This window comes from Crotalus tigris, unplaced genomic scaffold (assembly GCF_016545835.1).
Source record: "Crotalus tigris isolate CLP2741 ecotype Arizona unplaced genomic scaffold, ASM1654583v1 scf7180000017814.3102382, whole genome shotgun sequence".
NCBI lineage: Eukaryota > Metazoa > Chordata > Lepidosauria > Squamata > Viperidae > Crotalus > Crotalus tigris.
In genome coordinates, this window is record NW_024096652.1 from 3,009,782 (window position 1) to 3,028,733 (window position 18,952).

The 18,952-nt window shown below is 42.6% G+C and overlaps 1 protein-coding gene across 3 annotated transcripts; it reads left to right on the forward strand.

Moving 5' to 3' along the window:
* The first annotated feature begins 251 nt into the window (after positions 1-251).
* On the forward strand, positions 252-18,574 carry TSEN54 (tRNA splicing endonuclease subunit 54). 3 transcript variants are annotated; one of them, XM_039342938.1, is made up of 12 exons: positions 284-513; positions 968-1,032; positions 2,144-2,308; positions 5,618-5,681; positions 6,424-6,507; positions 7,962-8,060; positions 10,022-10,074; positions 10,315-10,410; positions 13,801-14,423; positions 14,596-14,656; positions 16,593-16,709; positions 17,520-18,574. In XM_039342938.1, exons 2-12 carry the CDS (start codon positions 974-976, stop codon positions 17,668-17,670), a joined length of 1,572 nt encoding a protein of 523 aa, XP_039198872.1. In that variant the 5' UTR covers positions 284-513; positions 968-973; the 3' UTR covers positions 17,671-18,574. The 3 variants fall into 3 exon arrangements, 2 of the variants coding, with proteins under 2 accessions (XP_039198873.1, XP_039198872.1); XM_039342939.1 differs by lacking the exon at positions 968-1,032 and having other exon boundaries at positions 252-513; XR_005556647.1 differs by lacking the exon at positions 17,520-18,574 and having other exon boundaries at positions 13,801-14,497; positions 16,593-16,667.
* Positions 18,575-18,952: the final 378 nt, after the last annotated feature.

Below are 18,952 nucleotides of genomic sequence, written 5' to 3' on the forward strand. Positions count from 1 at the left end.
TTTTGTCAGAAAAGTTCTCCTTAGTTCTTGATTGGATCTCTCCTTGATTAGTTACCAGCCATTTGTTTCTTGTCCTGCCTTCAGAGGCTTTGGAGAATAGGTTGAGCCCCTCTTCTTTGTGGCAGCTTCTCAAATATTGGAACACTGCTATCATGTCACCCCTAGTCCTTTTCACTAGACTTAAGACATACCCAGCTTCTACGCATCTTTGTGATGACACTTCTTTTATGCGCCGCAACTATTCTGTACTTAACGTTTGGCTGGATGAACGGACGGACGGGAATTCCATCTGAAACAGAATTAAAAACGTAGTTATCCCGCTGATAGCGTCCAGTCGGCATCCTTCTACCAGACGACGAACTGCTTTCAACCGCGCCGAACGTTCAGCCATTCTGAGCACTAGGACCCAGCAGGCAAGGCGGGCAACAGCGGAAGTTCGAAGCAGTGGATTCGACTGGCACCTAAAACCATGGAGGCCGAAGAAAGATCTCCGGCCGGACGTCGCTTGCTCAGGTATCTGCAAGGGAGGGAAGAACGGCGTGGGGTATGAGGGAGTTTAAAGGAGCCGCCTCCCTCCCCGGGGGGATGGGTGGCTGGAGAGAAGGAAGGCCGGGCGTTCACTTCTCCCTCCGGCGCCTTTGCCATGTGCGGCTCCGGGTCGGCAGCGCCCCCAGGCCGTTCTGACACCCACAAGTCAGGAATTTGGCTCCGGGAAGCCTGCTTGCACACGCGATGCAGGACCAGTGGTTTCAACCAGGCAGGGAGGAAACTGAGGCTAGGTTCTTACGACACAACGCGGGCCTACAAACTCACCAACTGCTTTTTTAGTGGGTCGTGAGCACCCAATTCGGTTTGCTTAGCTTGTTCCGCCCTAGAAACAAATTGTATAGCTCTCGTTCCTTAGTAGAAATCACCTTTTTCGAGTAATTACAATTGTCTGGCCTTCACGGGCCTGCTTCTCTTGTAGGGATTGATGAGGAAGAGGATAATATATTGCAGGCAGAGAGAGGTCGAGGTAGGCAGATTAAACAGGTAATTTCAGGAGCCAAAGAGCAAAGCACAAGGTTGGTGTGTACGCACGTGTTAAGGCTATACATGCTAAAAATGGAAAGAAATGAGAGCATCACAACAAACCTGAATTTATTTCATGATCATTTGTGTCTCTCTGGCTTGTAGTGAAATGAATTAAACTAAAATTATTTTAAAAAGTAAATGACTATTAAGAAAGTTAAATACAGGTAGTCCTTGATTTACAATAGATAGTTTAGTGACCATTCGAAGTTAGAATGGCAGTGAAAAGAGTGGCTTGTGGCCATTTTTCACACAACCATTGTAACATCCCCATGGTCACATGATTTACATTCTGTTGCTTAACAACTAACTCACATTTATGATGGTTGCAGGATCCCGGAGTCTTGACTTTCTGACAAGCAAAGTCAATGGGGAAGCCAGATTCACTTCACAACCATGTCACTAACAACCGCAGTGATTCACTTAACATATTTGGCAAATAAAGTCATAACATGGAGTAAAACGCACTCAACAAATTTCTCACTTAACAACAAATTTTGGGCTTAATTGTGGCTGTAAGTTGAGGACTACCTGTAAAAAAAGAGTTTGAGGAATTCCAAAGGGATTTCACAAAAATGAGCAAAAGGTAGGGTGGGCATTTTGGCAAAAAGGGTACACATGCAGACTGATGTAGGAGCCGACAGTGATTCTCCTTAAAAGGATGCAAGTTTTAAGCCTTTAATTTAGAGAAAAGATTAGAAGTGTATATGTCAGCATTTTTTCACCTTCGCAACTTTAAGTATGGCAACTGGGGAGTTCTGGGAGTTGAAGACCACATGTTTCAAAGTTGCCAAGATGGAGAAACTCTGGTTGTACACTTAACAATGTAAAAATAAATTATCTTCATACTGAAACCTGGGGTTATTTGGGGAACGGTAGGATATTTAGGAAGAGTAAAAGGAAGTGGGTCAGAGCAGTTATTGGAATTGGCTATTGATAGGAAATAGTGCTGGCTAAATAGACTCGTGGTCTGATCTGCCACCGTATTTCGAGGAATCCATCATGGAGAAATTGAATATTTAAGTGATTATTCTTACCTTCTCTCTCCCCCAATTCCTCCCCCCCCATGAAGCCCAACAGAACTGCTGGCAGCTCGAACACGTGATCACAAGATCCCCCAGCGCTCACTTGGTCAGAAAGATTTCATTCCCGATGGAACAGAAGAACAAGAATTAAAGCTGCGCCAATGTCGGAAAGAACACTGGCAACTTTTGGAGGAGGAACGTGTTGTGCGGTTGTACGTATGAATTATGCCTACAATTAAAATACTCAACTAACAATTAAAATGTTTTGTGTAGTATGTTTTTAGCTTTACCAGTTTTACACAAAGGACTGTTAACAAAAGGGAAAAACATTTCTTGATCCAGCAAACTGGAGTGTTTCAGACAGTTCTCAAATACACAGTTCTTAGCTAAATAACTGAAAAGATGGTTGTTTCACAATTTCAGATACATCTAGAGCAGAGGTCCCCAACCTTTTGGGCACCAGGGACCGGTTCTGTGGAGAGTTTTTCTGTGAACCAGAGAGGGTTGTGGTTTCATGTACTGCCTGCATCCCACAGATGGGGCTTTGCTTGTTTACGTGTCCCGGTTTCTGGCATGCTGTGGCCTGGTGCTGGTCCACAGCCCGGGGGTTGGGGACCCCTGATCTAGAGTCTGGATATATTTGAGCCAGGTTTTTAAACTGAAAATGGCACTGACTGCTTTTGTGGTTTTGTTGATCTACATAAAAACAGGGAAGAGATATATTATTTGACATATTGGCTATAGTATCCTTTGGGAATGTGTGAATGTACGTAAGGCTATATACTATATAGTAACAGAGAGGTAGCTCTCAACCACACATTGTTTCTGGATTTTCCTAGATTCCTACCTGGATTTGGAAGGTAGGATGGACATTTTTAATCAACATTATTGACAGGCTCTTCCTTACCCTCTGTGATCAACATTTAGCTGAAATAGCTGAGAATACTCATTCAGAGCTTTAGATATATTTATTTTTATGACACCTTTATTTATGCAAATAACTCAAGGCAGCAAACATTCAACATACCTTCCTACTCCTATTTCCCCCTGCTAGGTGGGTTGGGCTGAGAGAGAGTGACTGGCCCAAAATCACCCAGCTGGCTTTCATGGCTAAAGCAGAACTTGAACTCAGAGTCTTCCACTTTCTAGCCTGGAGACTTAACCACTAGACCAGTCTGGCTCAGTGATGCACTTATCTATTCAACCTTGTTGCAGCTTAACATATTTCCAAGAGAGCAGTCCAGAGTGTTGAATATTAGACTTAGCCAAGAGATTTATTTTTTATTTATTAAACAAATTTATACAGTTGCCCAATTTATACCTAGGTGACTCTGGTTTACAAAATTTAAATGGATGATGGCCAACAACCTCTGTTTAAATCCAACAAGACAAAAGAGATTCTAGTCAATAGAAAATCAGCTCAGGGATTGAGGTTCATTATCCCCAAGGAAGTTGCATTTTCTCTGAAAGTTGTATACTTCAATCTTATATTGTCCCAGGATTTCTAAATGGTAGCAGATTTATGCAATTAGATTTTATCTGTAGGCTGTAGCCACTCATGAAATTATTCTTTTGGCTGAATCACAGCTAGATTTTTGCACATATTGTATATTGATATATACATATCAAATATATATATATATATATATATATATATATATATATATATATATATATATATATATATATATATTATGAAGAGGCATACAGGCTACATCTGGATGTGACAGCTGGTGCAAAATGTGGCCATTAGATTGTTGGTCAGTGCAGGGATGATGATTATATCTGATATACAGAATGCTCTGCACTATTTTGGAATTTTGGGGTTAAATATGAGGAATAAGTTTTTCCTTTAAAAACCCAAGTGCCTAGGGTTTGTCTGAGAGGCCACTTCTCTTGTTATGAATCTGGTCACAGATATTTGCAAAAAGTCTCTTGTGAAAATGTCATTGCTTGGGAAACCTGCCGATCCGATATATGGGAAGATGCTTCTCTGTTTCACGATATCTTACCCCAAAGTAAACCAATGTCATATAAGGGGCCATGGACCCCTTTTGTAAGTTTTCTGACAGTCTATTTCATAATGAAATTGGGGTGAGGGTTTTTTTGTTTTCCAAGGAATGGACACATCACAGCATAGCAAATCTACACACGATGCTTTATTTCAGCACAGACCTTCCCAAACAACAAGCTACTGCTCTGGGTCAGCTCTACCCATCTAGGACTTGCAAGTTGCTGTGGCTACATGTTTTTAATACTGTATACTGAGTCTTTTAACAGTCAGGTTTTTTTTTAAAAAAGTTTCCAAGTCTATAAAGTAGCATACAACCTTTGCCTTTTCCCAAAAGTTCTTGCACTGGTTGGGATGGGGTGCTGTTTCAGTGTGGTTACTCCTTTTCTAGTTGCTGCCAAACTCCAGGAAAAGCTCTAAGCAGGACTCCCACCAGGATATACAGTAGCTTGTGGTTGCTGGTAGTTGAATGAAAATCCTCTTGCCAGCTCCTAATAGCAGCCAATCTCATGCCATCATTTCCCCTCTATAGCCATTTACTATCACCTTTCCTCTTATGCCCCTCTCCACTCTGTCTTAGCATTTGCTTTTGTAAGCCAAGGCCCTGAGGTGGAGTGATGCTGCCTCTGAACGTCAGCACATCCTTGAAAACACCAGGGAGTGGCTCAATTATCACAGGCAGCTGCAACCCTGGCTTAGATGCTTGTGAGTCAAGTGAAAGTATGATGGTATGAAGGATGTAGGGGTGGGAAGCATTTCTGCCTGGCTGCCACTGCTTTTCCAAAGCACAGAAAGCAACCCCAACTTCCCTCTCACAGTAGGTTAACTTATTTAAAATCCTAGAAGCAACTGTAAGTGCTCTATGCCACAAATGATTTCTTCCTAGATCTGTGTCTTCTCTATTAGCTGTTCTGTGCTGGTAGGAAATGGATTTTTGAGGAAAAAGTTCTAGAGTAGAGTAGAACAGAACCTTGGAGGTCTTCTAGTCCAGCTCCCTCCTCAAGCAGGAGAACCTATACTGTCTCAGACAGGTGAATGTCCAGTCTCTTCTTAAAAATCTCCAGTGATGGAGCACCCACAATTTCTGGGGGTAAGCTGTTCCACTGGCTGATTGTCCTCACTGTCAAGAAATTGCTCTTTAATTCCAGCTTGCTTCTCTCTTTGAACAGTTTCCAACCATTGTTTCTTGTCCTTCCCTCTGGTGCTTTGGTGAACAACCTGGCCCCCTCTGCCTTGTGGCAGCCCCTCAGATCCTGGAATACTGCTATCATGTCTCCCCTATTTCTTCTTTTCTTTAGACTAGTGAAATCCAAGTCCCGCAGCCATTCTTCATATGTTTTAGTCTCCAGGCCTTTGATCATCTTAGTTGCTCTTCTCTGAATTTTTTCCAAACTCTCAACATCTTTTTTGTGATATGGTGACCAAAATTGGCTGCAGTATTCTAGGTGTGGTCTTACTAGGGTTTTATAAAATGGTAATAATACTTCGCGTTTTAAAATTTCCTTTATAGGGGAAGTTTGGTGAAGGCTGAGTGGAAGCCCCAGGAAGGTATTGTGGAACTGAAATCCCCTGCAGTAAGTTTTACTATCTTTTACATGATATCATTCCTTCTCTCTTAAATAACCTACGGTTACCAGCTTCTGTGTCAGAGCAGCACATACCAGTAGCCAGGGACTTTTTTTTTTTCTTTTCAGATCAGAGCCAGATATAGTAGGGTTGATTTCAGTTTTCATAGGATGACATTGCCACCGAATAATGTGTCTCCTCTCTCTTTCATCAAATTGCTCAAAATAAAAACTGTATTTGCAATGTCTGTCTTGGCACTGTTTTGTATTGGAACCAGCTATGATTCTTGGAAGGTGATATGTGGGTAAAGAAGATAAGGGACGAGCAAATGAAATCTGTTAAGTTTTACTGTTGATTTCTTTCCTGTCCCCCATAGTGGTCTAAAAGACAGCTGTTTTGAAAGACAAGGATATTGAATACTTCTTATTGTCTCACCTCTAATAATTCAAGCTCTGACTTGAGAGAATTGTACATCAGGTTAACCCCCTATGGACGCACACAATAGGGTGCATTGAGACACAAAAAATTCTGGGGTTTTATGTTCCCTAATTGTAAATCAATCCTTTGGCACAAGGATGAAATTCTTTTCTTCAATATAGTCTTAATTCAGATGGAGACGCTCTGACTGAATCATGAAGTGAAAGGCTCCTAGAACAGTCCAACAATCCTGGGCTTATGTTGTTCTTTTTGAAATGTTAATAGGGGTTGGGATTGATCTCCTAAATTAACATTGCTTGTTGTTGCCATCAGGGAAAATTCTGGCATACCATGGGTTTTACACAGCATGGAAAGCAGTGCCTGCTTCCAGAAGAAGCCTTGTATCTCCTGGAATGTGTGAGTAAATCACATCCACAAGCTTATGAAGCAGTTTTGTATAGCTAAGCCTCTCCCCTGTTCCGTTGTCTTGACAGACAGCATTAAATTTTGCCATAGAATAATCATATAAATTAAAGAAAGTTAACAGGATTGGGTGGCAAGGATGCTTAGAGTGACTACAGCCATATAATACTTTTTCAGGAGTTAAGGAAGAAATCTGTTTAGGGGAGTTAGTTCTCTGTCTTCACCTCATACTAATGGGAACATCTGAAATGAGAGTGTAACCATATTATTAAAAGTGGTTGCAATCCCCATAGGATTGAGAATCCTGTCAGGATTACACAGAAGATCTTCTGAATAAATGCCACATCTTCATTTCAGACCCTTCCTATGAACATGTAAGTTGGGATGAGCAGACTTGCAGGAAATGTTCCCATCTCCCACTCCCTGATATTGCACTATTAGTTTCTTCTGCAGAAAGCACATCTATTTGAAACATATAGACGTACATGAGTTTATAAATACCAGTGTACAATTTTTGGAATTGAGTATCGTCAAAACTGCTCCAGTATTCTCATTGCAGTTGTTGTTTTATTCTGTGGGTCTGTGTGATCATTCTATAAGCCATATTGTACTGTGAAACCAATTCTTGTGTCTTGAGATTACAAGTTAGCAACCCACTCATTCAGCAGTTGTTCAAAGTACTGAACAAGTGGTACTTAAAACCAATCCTCAAAGTTGTGGCTGTATTAGCACCGCTGTGGTCACATGATCATGACTGAGGCACTTGATAACTGACTCACATTTATTATGGTTGCAACATCCAATGGTCATGTAATCACTATTTACAACCCGGCCTGCTGGCTTCTCACAACCAAAATCAGTTTGGAAGCCAGGGTAGGGTCGCAAGTTGTTCTTGTCCCCATCGCTATTTCTCCTGAGAAGACATGCTTCCACCCCACCCCTCAGCCATGCTTGCACTGCAATTCCCCCCCCCCCGACTGGGCCTTATTTGTGTCAGGCTACAGACTCACACATCTGCTTGCTACATGGCTTGCAAGCTACCTAAGGAAAGGCTTGTCATGACCAAGAATTGTAACTTCCTACTTGGTTCTTCATTGACTTTGTTTGATGGAAGCTGGCAGAAAGTCACAAGTTGTGATCACGTAAGGTCCTCCCTTAATCCGCAATCCTCATTTAACAACAGAAATGGGGACTGCTAGGATTGCCGTCACTAAGCAATGCTGTCACAATACATCATACTTTATAATTGTATCACTTAGTGACAGAAATTCTTGCCCCAATGACCTTTGTTACACAAGTATCTATCTCTACAGACATCCAATTGATACAAAGTTCTCCCTTTGGCAAAATGGGCAAGTTGGTGTAGCTCTTCAGACCCCAGGGAGGCTGTCACCACAATGGTCGGTTTGCATAATTCCTGAACATTAAGATTTTTTTTTTTCTTACAGGGATCCCTTCAGTTGTTCTACCAAGACCTGCCTTTGTCAATCCAGGAAGCATATGAGAATCTGCTGTCTCCAAAGTCGATCAGCCTACTAAAATACCAGGTGCATTTCAGAATTTGGAATTCAACATCTACAGAAGTAAAATTTGGGAATTTAAAAGAAGCATTGAATTTCAAAGTAGGCAATACTGCTGTAATTATAGGATCACAATTAATTGTACAGTTCAGTTGACGTGAAAGGGCATGTGAGGATATTGCATTGAAGTTTGAGGTTAACTGCTTATACAATGCTTTAGTAGTGAGCCTAAACTTCAGTAGCTGAGTTAGAGAAGATACCGTAAATGCCGGCGTATAAGACGACTTCCGCGAGCGCTGAAATCGGCACCAAAGACGGGGGTCGTCTTATACGCCGAGTCATCTTATATGCCGGAAATACTGGTAGTTTCCGGCGTATAAGACGACATTCTAGGAATGCGACCCGGCTATAAAGACGGGGGTCGTCTTATATGCCGGGTCGCCTAATACGCTGGCATATACGGTAAATGCTGCTGTTCAACTTTATTTTCACAAGGATAATACTACACTGCAGTAGGATATTTTGATGGTATTCCCTAAAAAGTGGAATAGACACTGTACTCGTTAAAAAACCTGTTTCTAGTCCTACCTCTGAAACATCAATAATGGGCACTTGCTTAAATAAATACTTCAAGTTGCAATACAGTCTAGATCAGTGGTTCTCAGCCTGTGGGTCGGGCCCCATTTGGGGTCGAACGACTATTTCACGGGGGTCGCCAAACAACGCAGTCCGCCATTTTTTTCCCCCTTTTCCTTAGCTGTGCTACTCCCTTTTATTCTATTGGCTTTTGAAAGCCAATAGAATAGACTCTCTTGAATAGAGTCTAATTCTATTGGTTTTCAAAAGCCAATAGGAATTGTCCAGGCTGTCTCTGCCCTGCTGAGCCCGCCAAAAATCCCATTCTGCAAACGGTGCTGCACCAGTTGAGTAGTCCTCGACTTACGACCGGTTGAGTAGTCCTTGATTTACGACCGGTTGGGGGTCGCAGCATTAAAAAGGTTGAGAACCACTGGTCTAGATATTGCTGTATGGCCTGAGCAAATACAGTATTAGGTCCAAGATGCAGAATTCAGACAAGTCTTAGCTTTATTAGCTTGCCAATGGACTTGATGGTTGAATGAAAAACAGTCTGTTTAACTTATTAATAATTTAAAACGTAACTTGTTAATAATTTTTCATGCCTCCATCTATGCAAATGCTAAATTACGCTGTTGTAATATCTCATTATCATATAATCTCTTATTTTTAAGGGGTGCCTTGTTTTTTTTTTAAAAAAACTGCATATATCAGTGAAACATTTCTATGATGCTCTTAAGCTTATTCAGCTTGTATGTTGATTAGAATTCTTAGAGACCTAGGTTGTCAAAATGTCCTTAGTTAAAATTATTGTGATCTTCTCTAGAGGAAAAAAAACCAATGTTTGTTGTGTTCTATTGAAAAGAGCGATCAATGTTAGATTTTAGAAATGATGCAGCATGTTGACCACCCTAGTATCATATTGTTGCTTTGAGACCCCGTCGCTTTTGCATTGTAATCCTATATGTTTACTTGGAAAGTTAAAAAGTAAAGTTTCCCTGGAATGGGGCTCAACTCCTAGTAACTACATGGATACGTTCATGTTTACTTGGCAGCCTTATGGAAATAGTTTGCCACAGCTGCCTTCTGGTGTGGAAATTGCAGCCTTAATTTTTTATGATTTGTGAAGGCTGCAAGATAAATTGTTAAATTGATTTTGTATAGTTGACTTTAATGTATTCAAAGTTTTGTTTGCATGACGAATGGCTACTTAAATGCCTCTTTGCTATAGATATACCTTGTTAAAAACTGGGTAGTCACTGTATGTGTGAACCACCTACCAATAGGAAGGTGACTTTCATTCTCACATAGTTCATATTTTTTAAAAAAAGAGTTTGATAATTGAATCTCTAAAGAATGTAGAGTCATGTCCTTTCTCACGTGAACTCCTTACATTTCATCCCTATTGTAAGGTATATAGCCACTTGAAGCGACTGGGTTACATCGTTTTGAGATTCCATTCCAGGTAATTGTTTGACAACTGTTTTCTCTCTCTCCTGGCAGTCTGTCCATTATGCATCTCTTTAACTTTTGCATGGTTGCTCCCTCTTCTCCCCTCTCAATATCCCTACTTCTCCAGACGATTGCATTTTGTCTTTCAGTTTTTTGCTTCTCCGCTTTTCTAATGTGACTTGTTGCTGTCTCTGAACCGATTGTTTTGATCTATCACTCTTTTTTGGGTGGGTGGGGAATCTCTCTTTTACAGCACTGTTCCAACACCTTATGAAAGGCAGCTGAATCTGGATAGCCACTACCAAAGCAGGGAGAGAGGAAGCCACAAAAGGAGATGCTCCAGCCCCGGGTAAAAGCATGTGGTTTGCAGTAGTGGCGAATGTGGGCAGTGGGAGTGATGGCCTTGACAAGCTAGCCCCAGGTGGGCATGGAATTAAGCACTGAGAAATGCATCTGGTTTTGTTCTTGTCTTCACCTTTGTCGCTTGCTCTAATGAAAAGAAAGTTTTACTTTAAACTAGATAGCCAGTAGCTCTCCAGTTACTGCTGAACATAATTTATAGCAGGGGTGTCAAACTCAATTTCATTGAGGGCCGCATCAGCATTGCGGTTGCTCTAGGGGGGGGTGGTGGGTGTGGCCAGGGGAGGGTGCAGCCTACTGGGTGGGTGTGGAGTGGGTGTGGCCTTCTGGGTAGGCGTGCCCAGCTCTACATCATTCACATCAAGGATGCCTGTGGGGGCCTGGGCAGGAGTGGGACAGATCTGAGGGTCTCTGACAGAAGGGGGTGGGACCAGGGCAAGTGCCAAGGCATGGTCCACTGGAGGAGCCTCATTGTTCCTCTCAGGCCATGTGGGGGAGGGCTGGATGGTGGTGCGGGCTGCTGGGAGCCCTGGATAGCAGAGGTCAAATGCCCAGCCTGGTCCTCGAGCACCCACGGCCCCAAGCCCAGCCCCACTCCCCCAGGGGGGTGCCCAGCTGCACTTACCTCCTCCTCAAGGCTGCTGCTGCTGTGCTTGCTCTCTTTAGCCAGGTTGCTCATGATGGGTATGAGGGCAAAGTCAGAGGGAGGCCCATTTCCTCTCCATGGGAGGAGACCCGGCTTTGTATCCAAAGCTTCCTTAGCAATAGGATGGGAGACCCCTAGGATAGGCCAGGAGGAGGGGGCAAGGAGATGGTGAAAGGGCAGCAGGGCAGGACTAAGGCAGGACTTCCCTCAGACCCTCCCTCTCCTTCTTTCCTTCCTAAGTACAGAGTGGTGGGAAAATATTTGAGATGAGGGAGGGAGAAAAACAGGCAAGAAACACAGCTGGGGAGGTGTTACCCTTTGTGAGGAATGAAGAAATATACCATCGCTTGGAAGTGGCCAGCACATGGCCCTCACCTACTTCACATATCTGGCTTGGTTGACTCTGGAGGAGGGGATGCCATGAGCAGTGTGAGAGTCAACGTTACCTGCACAATGCCGCCCAGCCCCCAGCCTGCCTGGTTTCGGCAGGCAGTGGGGCGCTTTCCTCACAGTGCCAAGAGGCTGAACCAGGCGGCACAAATCCAAAAAGAAGTGCGATGCCGCCCAGCCCCCAGCCTGCCTGGTTTCGGCAGGCAGCGGGATGCTGTCTTCACAGCGCCAAGAGATTGAGCCGGGCAGTGCGAAGCTCGCCAGCTTTGCACCTTGCTGCTTGCTGAAACTGGGCAGTCTGGGGGCTAGGCAGCATTGCACTTCTCATCAGATTTGCGCCACCCAGCTCAGCTCTTGGCACTGTGAGAGCGCCCTGCTGCCTGCTGAAACCAGGCAGGGTGGGAGCTGGGTGGCCTCATGTTTCTTTTTGGATTTGTGCCGTCCGGCTCAGCCTCTCGGTGCTATGAGGAGAGCGCCCTGCTGCCTGCCAAAATCCCTCCCCCAGAGCCCATCAAGCCGGATATGTGAAGTAGGCCAGGGCCATTTGCTGGCCACTTCCAGGTGATGGTGCATTTCTTCATTCCTCACACAGGGTGACACCTCCCCAGCATGCACTCAGGAGGTGGGGCTGACGTGGCGGGCTGGTTCCTCGCTGTTTCCAGACGGCATTGTGGAGCTAAGACTGCGTTTCAGCATAGAGGGCCACCACAAAATTGTACATTGGCTCCCGGCTGGCCTGGGTCAGGGTCAAGGCAGCAGGGGCCGTTCCCTCACTGTTTCCAGGATGGCTTCGCGGGGCACATGAAACCACTTTGCGGGCCGCATCCGGCCCCTGGGCCTTATGTTTGACATGTCTGATTTATAGTAACCCCAGTGAACATGGCCGATAGTGTGATGTACAGGTGCTCCCAATAAAGATAGTCTTCAACTTATAACCCATTGCCTAGAAACCATTTGAGGTTACGATGGACCTCTTGGGGGTACTTTTGTCCTCAATCTGAAGTTCCCAAAATTGTGCCCCTCCTGCGATCACATAACCATGCTTCAGGTTCCTGTATCAGCTGGTCCAGATTTATGATATTTGCAACATTCTGTGGTCACATGATGGCATTCTACAATGTTTTTGCCAAAAACTGGCATTTATTTATTTATTTGGCAAAACCATGCCCACAGTGAACCACCGATTCGCTTAACAACTCCAGATTCACTTAATGACCACTGCAAAAAAAGATCACAAAATTTGGTCAGTCACGTAGGTGAGCCTATTTAGGACTATCCCAAGTTATGTCCATGATGGGGAGGCTCCATTATAGTCGTACGTCAAGGACTACCTATAGTGGGAGTACCCGAGGATCATAGATTCCTGATCCCTGATTTTTTAAAAAAGAAAAATCAGCTACAGTTAGTAAGAAGAATGCATTACAAGACACACCTGTGTGACTTGCTCACTTTTTTTAAAAAAAGGAATAAGGAGTAACTGTTGTGGTGACACACTGGTGGGATCATTGTGTTGCCATTTTAAGTAGATATGAGGTCAGCAGTCATTTTGAGGGCAGTCATCTTCAGGACTTTGAAGTAAGATCATCATTATGTTGGGAACACCAAGTTTTGTTTCTCTGGGTTATCTTAATCAAGTGAGGGCCTAGAGATGCTAAATCACTGGATTTGGCAGTGGGATAAATGAGGGCAAGTAAGTTAAAGTCTCAAGAAGATGGAAACTTTATTGTAAAGAGGTGGTTTCCAGGTTTAAAAATTTGGTGCTTGGTGTATTCTGGATGAGGTCACACTCCCACTGAAGAAGCAGGCACATAGAATTAGATACCTCTTAATCCAAAATTTCAATAAGATTCAGATCAGCACTTAGTAGTTTTTTTCTGGCACATAGCAATGCTGTTTCCTGAACAGAGATAGCCTTGCTATGGTGAATTTATGCTCTAGGAATGTTTAATATCATGGGGCGGTCCTCAAAAATAGTTAAGACGCCTCAAGTGGTTCAGAATTCAAGTGATATGTAGCTAGTTTACTAAACTGTTAAGAAATTAAACTATTAATACTTTATTAAACTTGTATGTTGCCTCATTGGTTCACAACGATCAAACAAAAAGCGGTCCCTTTAAATCCCCAGTGTGATCCAGCAACTAAGCAGTTGCTTGAGTATTTTAAATGTCTAGAGGTTTTTGAATGGACTGAATTATTGATTGAAAAAAATGATTAAAAGTAAATGCGGTATAATTACTTGCATCCTTTTGGATGAAAGACAGTTTATGAATAGTATGTTTGAATAATGCTGTGATAGCAAAAGAAAATCTGTGCCCATAGTTTTATCATCTTTTGTTTTACAAGATTGGAAGAGAAGAAAGCCAAGCTATCCGCGAAACCCCAAGAACCGTCACCTAAAAAGGCCAAGATCCATCATGCTAGTTCCAGTTCCACTGCATCAGATGGCTCACCGAAACCAACAATAGAGACACCGGATCCAAAAACTGCAAATATTGAATTAGTCCCGTCTTCAAGTGTCCCAAGCGAATGCAGTGAATTGCCCACCTGTGCTCAAGATCACAAAGAGACATGTAGGAAGACCTTTGGGGAAAGTCATAGCGATATCTGTGCATCCAAGTGGAATTTCACCTCCATTGATTTTCCTAACATGGGTGCTGATTGCCCTCAGGTCTTCCTGCCAGATCCCGATAAGAGGCTCCTCCCAGAGAACGTGACAGCACGGGCAATCGATGCAAGCTGTTGGCGCAGGCGGCTCAACCAGAAACAGGAGAGGATGACTCGCAAGGAACAGGAGCAGCTGAAGTGGGAGAGCAGACACAAAATCAGTGTCAATGAGGATGCCGAAGTCCGGCTTTGCACCACCTGGCAAGAGTACAAGGCCCTTTTGAGAGAGAGGAGTGGTCGGAAAGATCTCTGCCTGGAGACAGTCACCCCGCTTTTGAAACCAAGCCAAGGACTTTCCACAGGTATCGTGGCTTCTGAAAAAGAGAGAAAGGTCTGCTTTGTTCTCTGAAGAAGGATGCACATGCCCTTGTTGAAGGTGATGGGTATTTCCGAATGCCAGAATAGCTGGCTTGGTGGCAGAGGCATGTTTTATGAAGACCCTAATCCAGATTGCTTCTCTCTCCTTCCCTCTAGCTGACATCCTTCAACAGATCAGTGTTTTCCAACCCTCATGCTTATTGGAGGAAGCATTTCAGTAAGTATCAAACCAGAAAATGAGCTAAATGCTTTTAATCTCTCCCAGTAATTGCAGGGATGAGCAACAGTCATATTGAGCAGGATGCAGAACCTGTAGCCCTTTATAACACCTTGTTAGCTAGAGCTCTGGCAGTTCAGGCTTAACTTCTGGAGGCTCATAGGCTCTTCTCATATATACCTGGGATGTTTACTTAAAAGCATTACTAATCATTAGGGCTGTTTACACTAAGAACATGTTCTGGAAATAGTGGTTCTGCCCCTATATGAGTGTGACATCTCTCTGCTATTCATTAAAGCAGCATTTTTCAGGGTTGCACAGGATCCCGAAGAATCCAGCTGCTTTAACGAGTAGCAGCAATGTGCTGTGTTCATGTGTGATCCAAAGGACTTCTTCCAAATCATTTTCCCAGCATGCATAGCACTACAAATTGTACTGCATGTCAGAAGTGTTACTTGAAAGGCCAGCACTTAACCTTAAGTCCCCTACGCCTCTGTGCAGTGAAGTGACCCAACAATGCCAACCAGTTTTGAAAGTGTTTCATGCAATGCACCGCAATAAATGTACCTTGTCTTCTAAAGGGTTAATTGTGAAATTGCAATTATTTTAACTAAATGCCGATAAAAGTAAATAAGTATCAGATTCAAATATGCATACTTTCCTGTCCAAACTTTGTATTCTCCAGATATGTTGGAGCAGAATTGCCATTGTCCCCAAGCAAATAAGAAGAATATGAAGTTGAGGAAGTCTGCTTTAATTTTTTTCGGCATATAATAGTTTCTAGGAAATCCTCTTGCCCTTAGGCTATAAGTGATAGAGATACCTGGAATCTTAAAATTTATCTCACTGAGTTTTGGTCTTTCTCTTAATGCAAATGCTTTCCAGTTTAAGGAAGCAGTTTGGTCTTTACTGTAATTACATGCCTGGGAAGTGAAGTTGAGGATCATGTTACATTAGTCATTCAGTGTACAATTGCTATCTGGTTTTTTTGTTTTTTTGTTTTTGTTTTTTTGGACATTACAACAAGCCCATGGGATCCTCTGTATTGCAAACATTGAGTGTTTGTGGAGAAGGGATATAATTTTTTCCACCATCTGCTCCACTGCTTGCTATATAATTCCACTCTTCAGAAACCATTTTAAAATGTCAGTCAGATGTGCCATCCTGCTACTTTCTTTTCTTTGCCAACATGTCCATGTCCAGTATGGATTATCCAACTGCCTTCAGGGGTCATGTTTGAATGGATGAGGTCTTAAAGCAACATTTTGAGAAATCTGACAGCTGTGGCAATTTGTGTATTATTGATTGTCAATTTATATGCTGCCCCAGTAAGTGACTGTAGACAGCTTGCATCATAGGGTAAAACATCTGGTAAATAACTGTTCAAAACAAAGCAAACACAACTGAAAGTATACACGGCAAAGGAATTAACCAATTCACCATCAAACTACCCTCAAGGAGCAAGCGCCTTCAACCCAGTCCTAACAAAAGGATTTTTACAGGGTTGACCCCAGTAATGGAAAGTTGAATTATTTGGGGAAGTTCTGGTAAGGATTTCTTAGTATGAAAAAAACAGCATACAACCTATGCCAGGGGTGTCAAACTGCTGGCCTGCGGGCTGGACTCATCATCCCAAAACCGCGCCCACCCCATTGCCGGCAATGGAGAAAAAGCTCCGATACATCGCGCGACGTCACGTGACATCGCAAGTTTGACATGCCTGACCTATGCTATAGTTTCCATGTGCTTTCTGGCTTAAATAGTGAGATGTTAGCATTAACTGTTTTGAGACTCCCGCGGTTGCTAAAAGTATAGGGAGAATGCTTGTTATAATTCCTGCTCGGAATTGCTATACCTGAACTTTTTTTTTTTCTTTCTCCTCCTTTGGTATATTAAAGAACATCTGAGTTTTTAAACTAATGATTAACCTCCACAGATTACAGAGTGATTCATCGGAGCTAAAAATAGATTTTGATGTGTATCCTGCTGATGGAGCTTCAACTTTTAAAAAGAATGATCCTGGGAAGCCTTATGTCCGGATGTATGTTCAAAGGTACTACGTGCTTATAATCTAATCTAAATCTGTTATAGATTTTGCTCATGGCTTGTCCTGTTTGGATTGATGGGAAGAGAGGTAGCAGTTGTCCTGTGGGTGGCACGCCTATTGAGGTAGTTGTATGGCTGCCTAAACAGGATGGATTTAGGATTTCGGATCCCAATCCATCCTGAAACTTATTGGGCCTAAGTACTGGCTGTTGTTGTAGCTCTTGCTCTCACCATGGGGAACCTGAAACTCTTTTTTTAAAAAATAAATAGATCTCTGTTTCATGGGAACAGTGTTCTCCCCAGATACAGTAATACTTTTTATGCTGTGACTCTTTATAACAGGAGGGTCAAACTTAATTTCATTGAGGGCCGCATCAGCATTGCGGTTGCCCTTGGGAGGCCGGGTGAGTGTGGCCAGAGTGGGTGCAGTTACTGGGTGGGCGTGGATGGGGCGGGTGTGTCCTACTGGGTGGGTGTGGCCAGTTCTACATCATTCGCGTCAAGGGTGCCTTTGGGGGCCTGGGCAGGAGTGGGACAGATCTGAGGGTCTCTGGCAGAAGGGGGTGGGACCGGGGCAAGTGCGAAGATGGCCACCACAAAATTGTACATTGGCTCCCAGCTGGCCTGGGCCAGGGCCAAGGCAGCAGGGGCCGTTCCCTCACTGTTTCCAGGATGGCTTTGCGGGCCACATGAAACCACTTCGCAGGCTGCAACCACTTCACGGGCTGCCCCGGGCCTTGTGTTTGACATGTCTGCTTTAAAATTTATTATCAAATAGGAAAAAAAAGTTGGATTGTTTTTCTTTTCTTTTTTTTAGTTTTGACGAGCAAGTCCCATCTCTGAAGATTGTCAAGCAACTATCTTATCAAAGTGGAGATGTTCCAGTGGTGTTTGCTCTAGTTGACAATGGAAACCTCTCTTTCTTTTCTTTTAAGGAGTTCAAATTGCCAATTGATATTTATCCCTGATACTGATGGTATCATTTGGAAAAGCTGTTTTATAAATGGGCATGTTGAAACAAAAGATTTGAGATTATTCAGTAGGATATCATTCAGAGTTCTGACTAATAGTACTGTGCTGCGAGAGGACACACATTCTGGATAACAAGAGTCTAAAAAGAAAAAAAAAAAACAACTGTTCCAACAAAATCTCTTCTGATTAGAAACACAATTATTTTATTCTTTTAATCCACAAATTCTCTGTTTTTAGTTTGCTATTACCTAAGCTAACCTTTCTGCCAATCTTTCTGGAACAATTTACAAATTTGAGCCTAGGCAGAGTCCCAAAATATATTCTGGCATCAGCTGAATCTAAAAGTTGGAAGCTACTTTCATGATTCACCAAATTGCAAAGACGAAAATAAATATTTTTCTTAGTAATCTTCAGTTCCAGACCCAAACATGGAACATATGAGAATAGCTGGATATATAGGTCATTTGTTACTTTTTCTGCAAGAAAATTTGGAGGCTACCAAATGCATAATTTGTACAGAATCAATGGAATTATATCAATACTTAATTTCTATTTGCAGCTCTAAGAGATTTATCTAATTTATTTAGTATTTGGTTAATGGAAGTCCATGGACTGCTTTTGCTTTCTAGCATCTCTTCTAGATGCAGTTTAAGTGGGTTCATATCACCAAGTTTATTTTACATTCTTGGCTGCTATGTTTTTTTTCCCGCAGATCCTGACATTCTCTCCTTACTATGAAATTCCAAGGCAGTTGAACCTTGCACTGCTACTAGAAAAAAAGGCACTGAATATTTTCTTGTTTAAGAAAATGAGGATTTTTACATAGAAATTGCAGAAAAATTGTTGAGTTTTCAATTGCTTCAGTTTGGAAGCAAAAGCAATAAAATTTGTATTAAAAGATTTCATGTACAGTAACCTCTTTTCTTGGCAAAATGATGTATGCAAAACATGCATAGAAATATACATTTGTAAATATTTATGGTGGTTATAATGTCTCCTAGTCCTAGAGGAGCAACAATATGAACATTTTAAAAAATGCCCATCACCAAAGAGCAAAACAGTTCATATTAGCACTATTAACAATCAACTGGAACCAAATACTCATTGAAACATGTCTTTGAGCTGTTTCTGAAAAACGGGAGTTGTACATTCTTCTGGGGAGGAGGCTATTTTTCAGAGGGTGGGGGTTATCAGAGAAGAATCGTATCTCATGTACTTTGTTTTAGTAGACCCTCTGGATTAGACACCTGAACTGGCTCTGGCAAGGTGTTGTGAGAT

Coding starts and splice junctions, on each gene's coding strand:
- TSEN54 (XM_039342938.1), top strand. CDS start 974: ATGAGGAAGAGGATAATATATTGCAGGCAGAGAGAGGTCGAGGTAGGC. Junction 2,309..5,617: donor GAGGAACGTGTTGTGCGGTT/GTACGTATGAAT, acceptor TTTCCTTTATAG/GGGAAGTTTGGTGAAGGCTG. Junction 10,411..13,800: donor AGGAGATGCTCCAGCCCCGG/GTAAAAGCATGT, acceptor TTGTTTTACAAG/ATTGGAAGAGAAGAAAGCCA.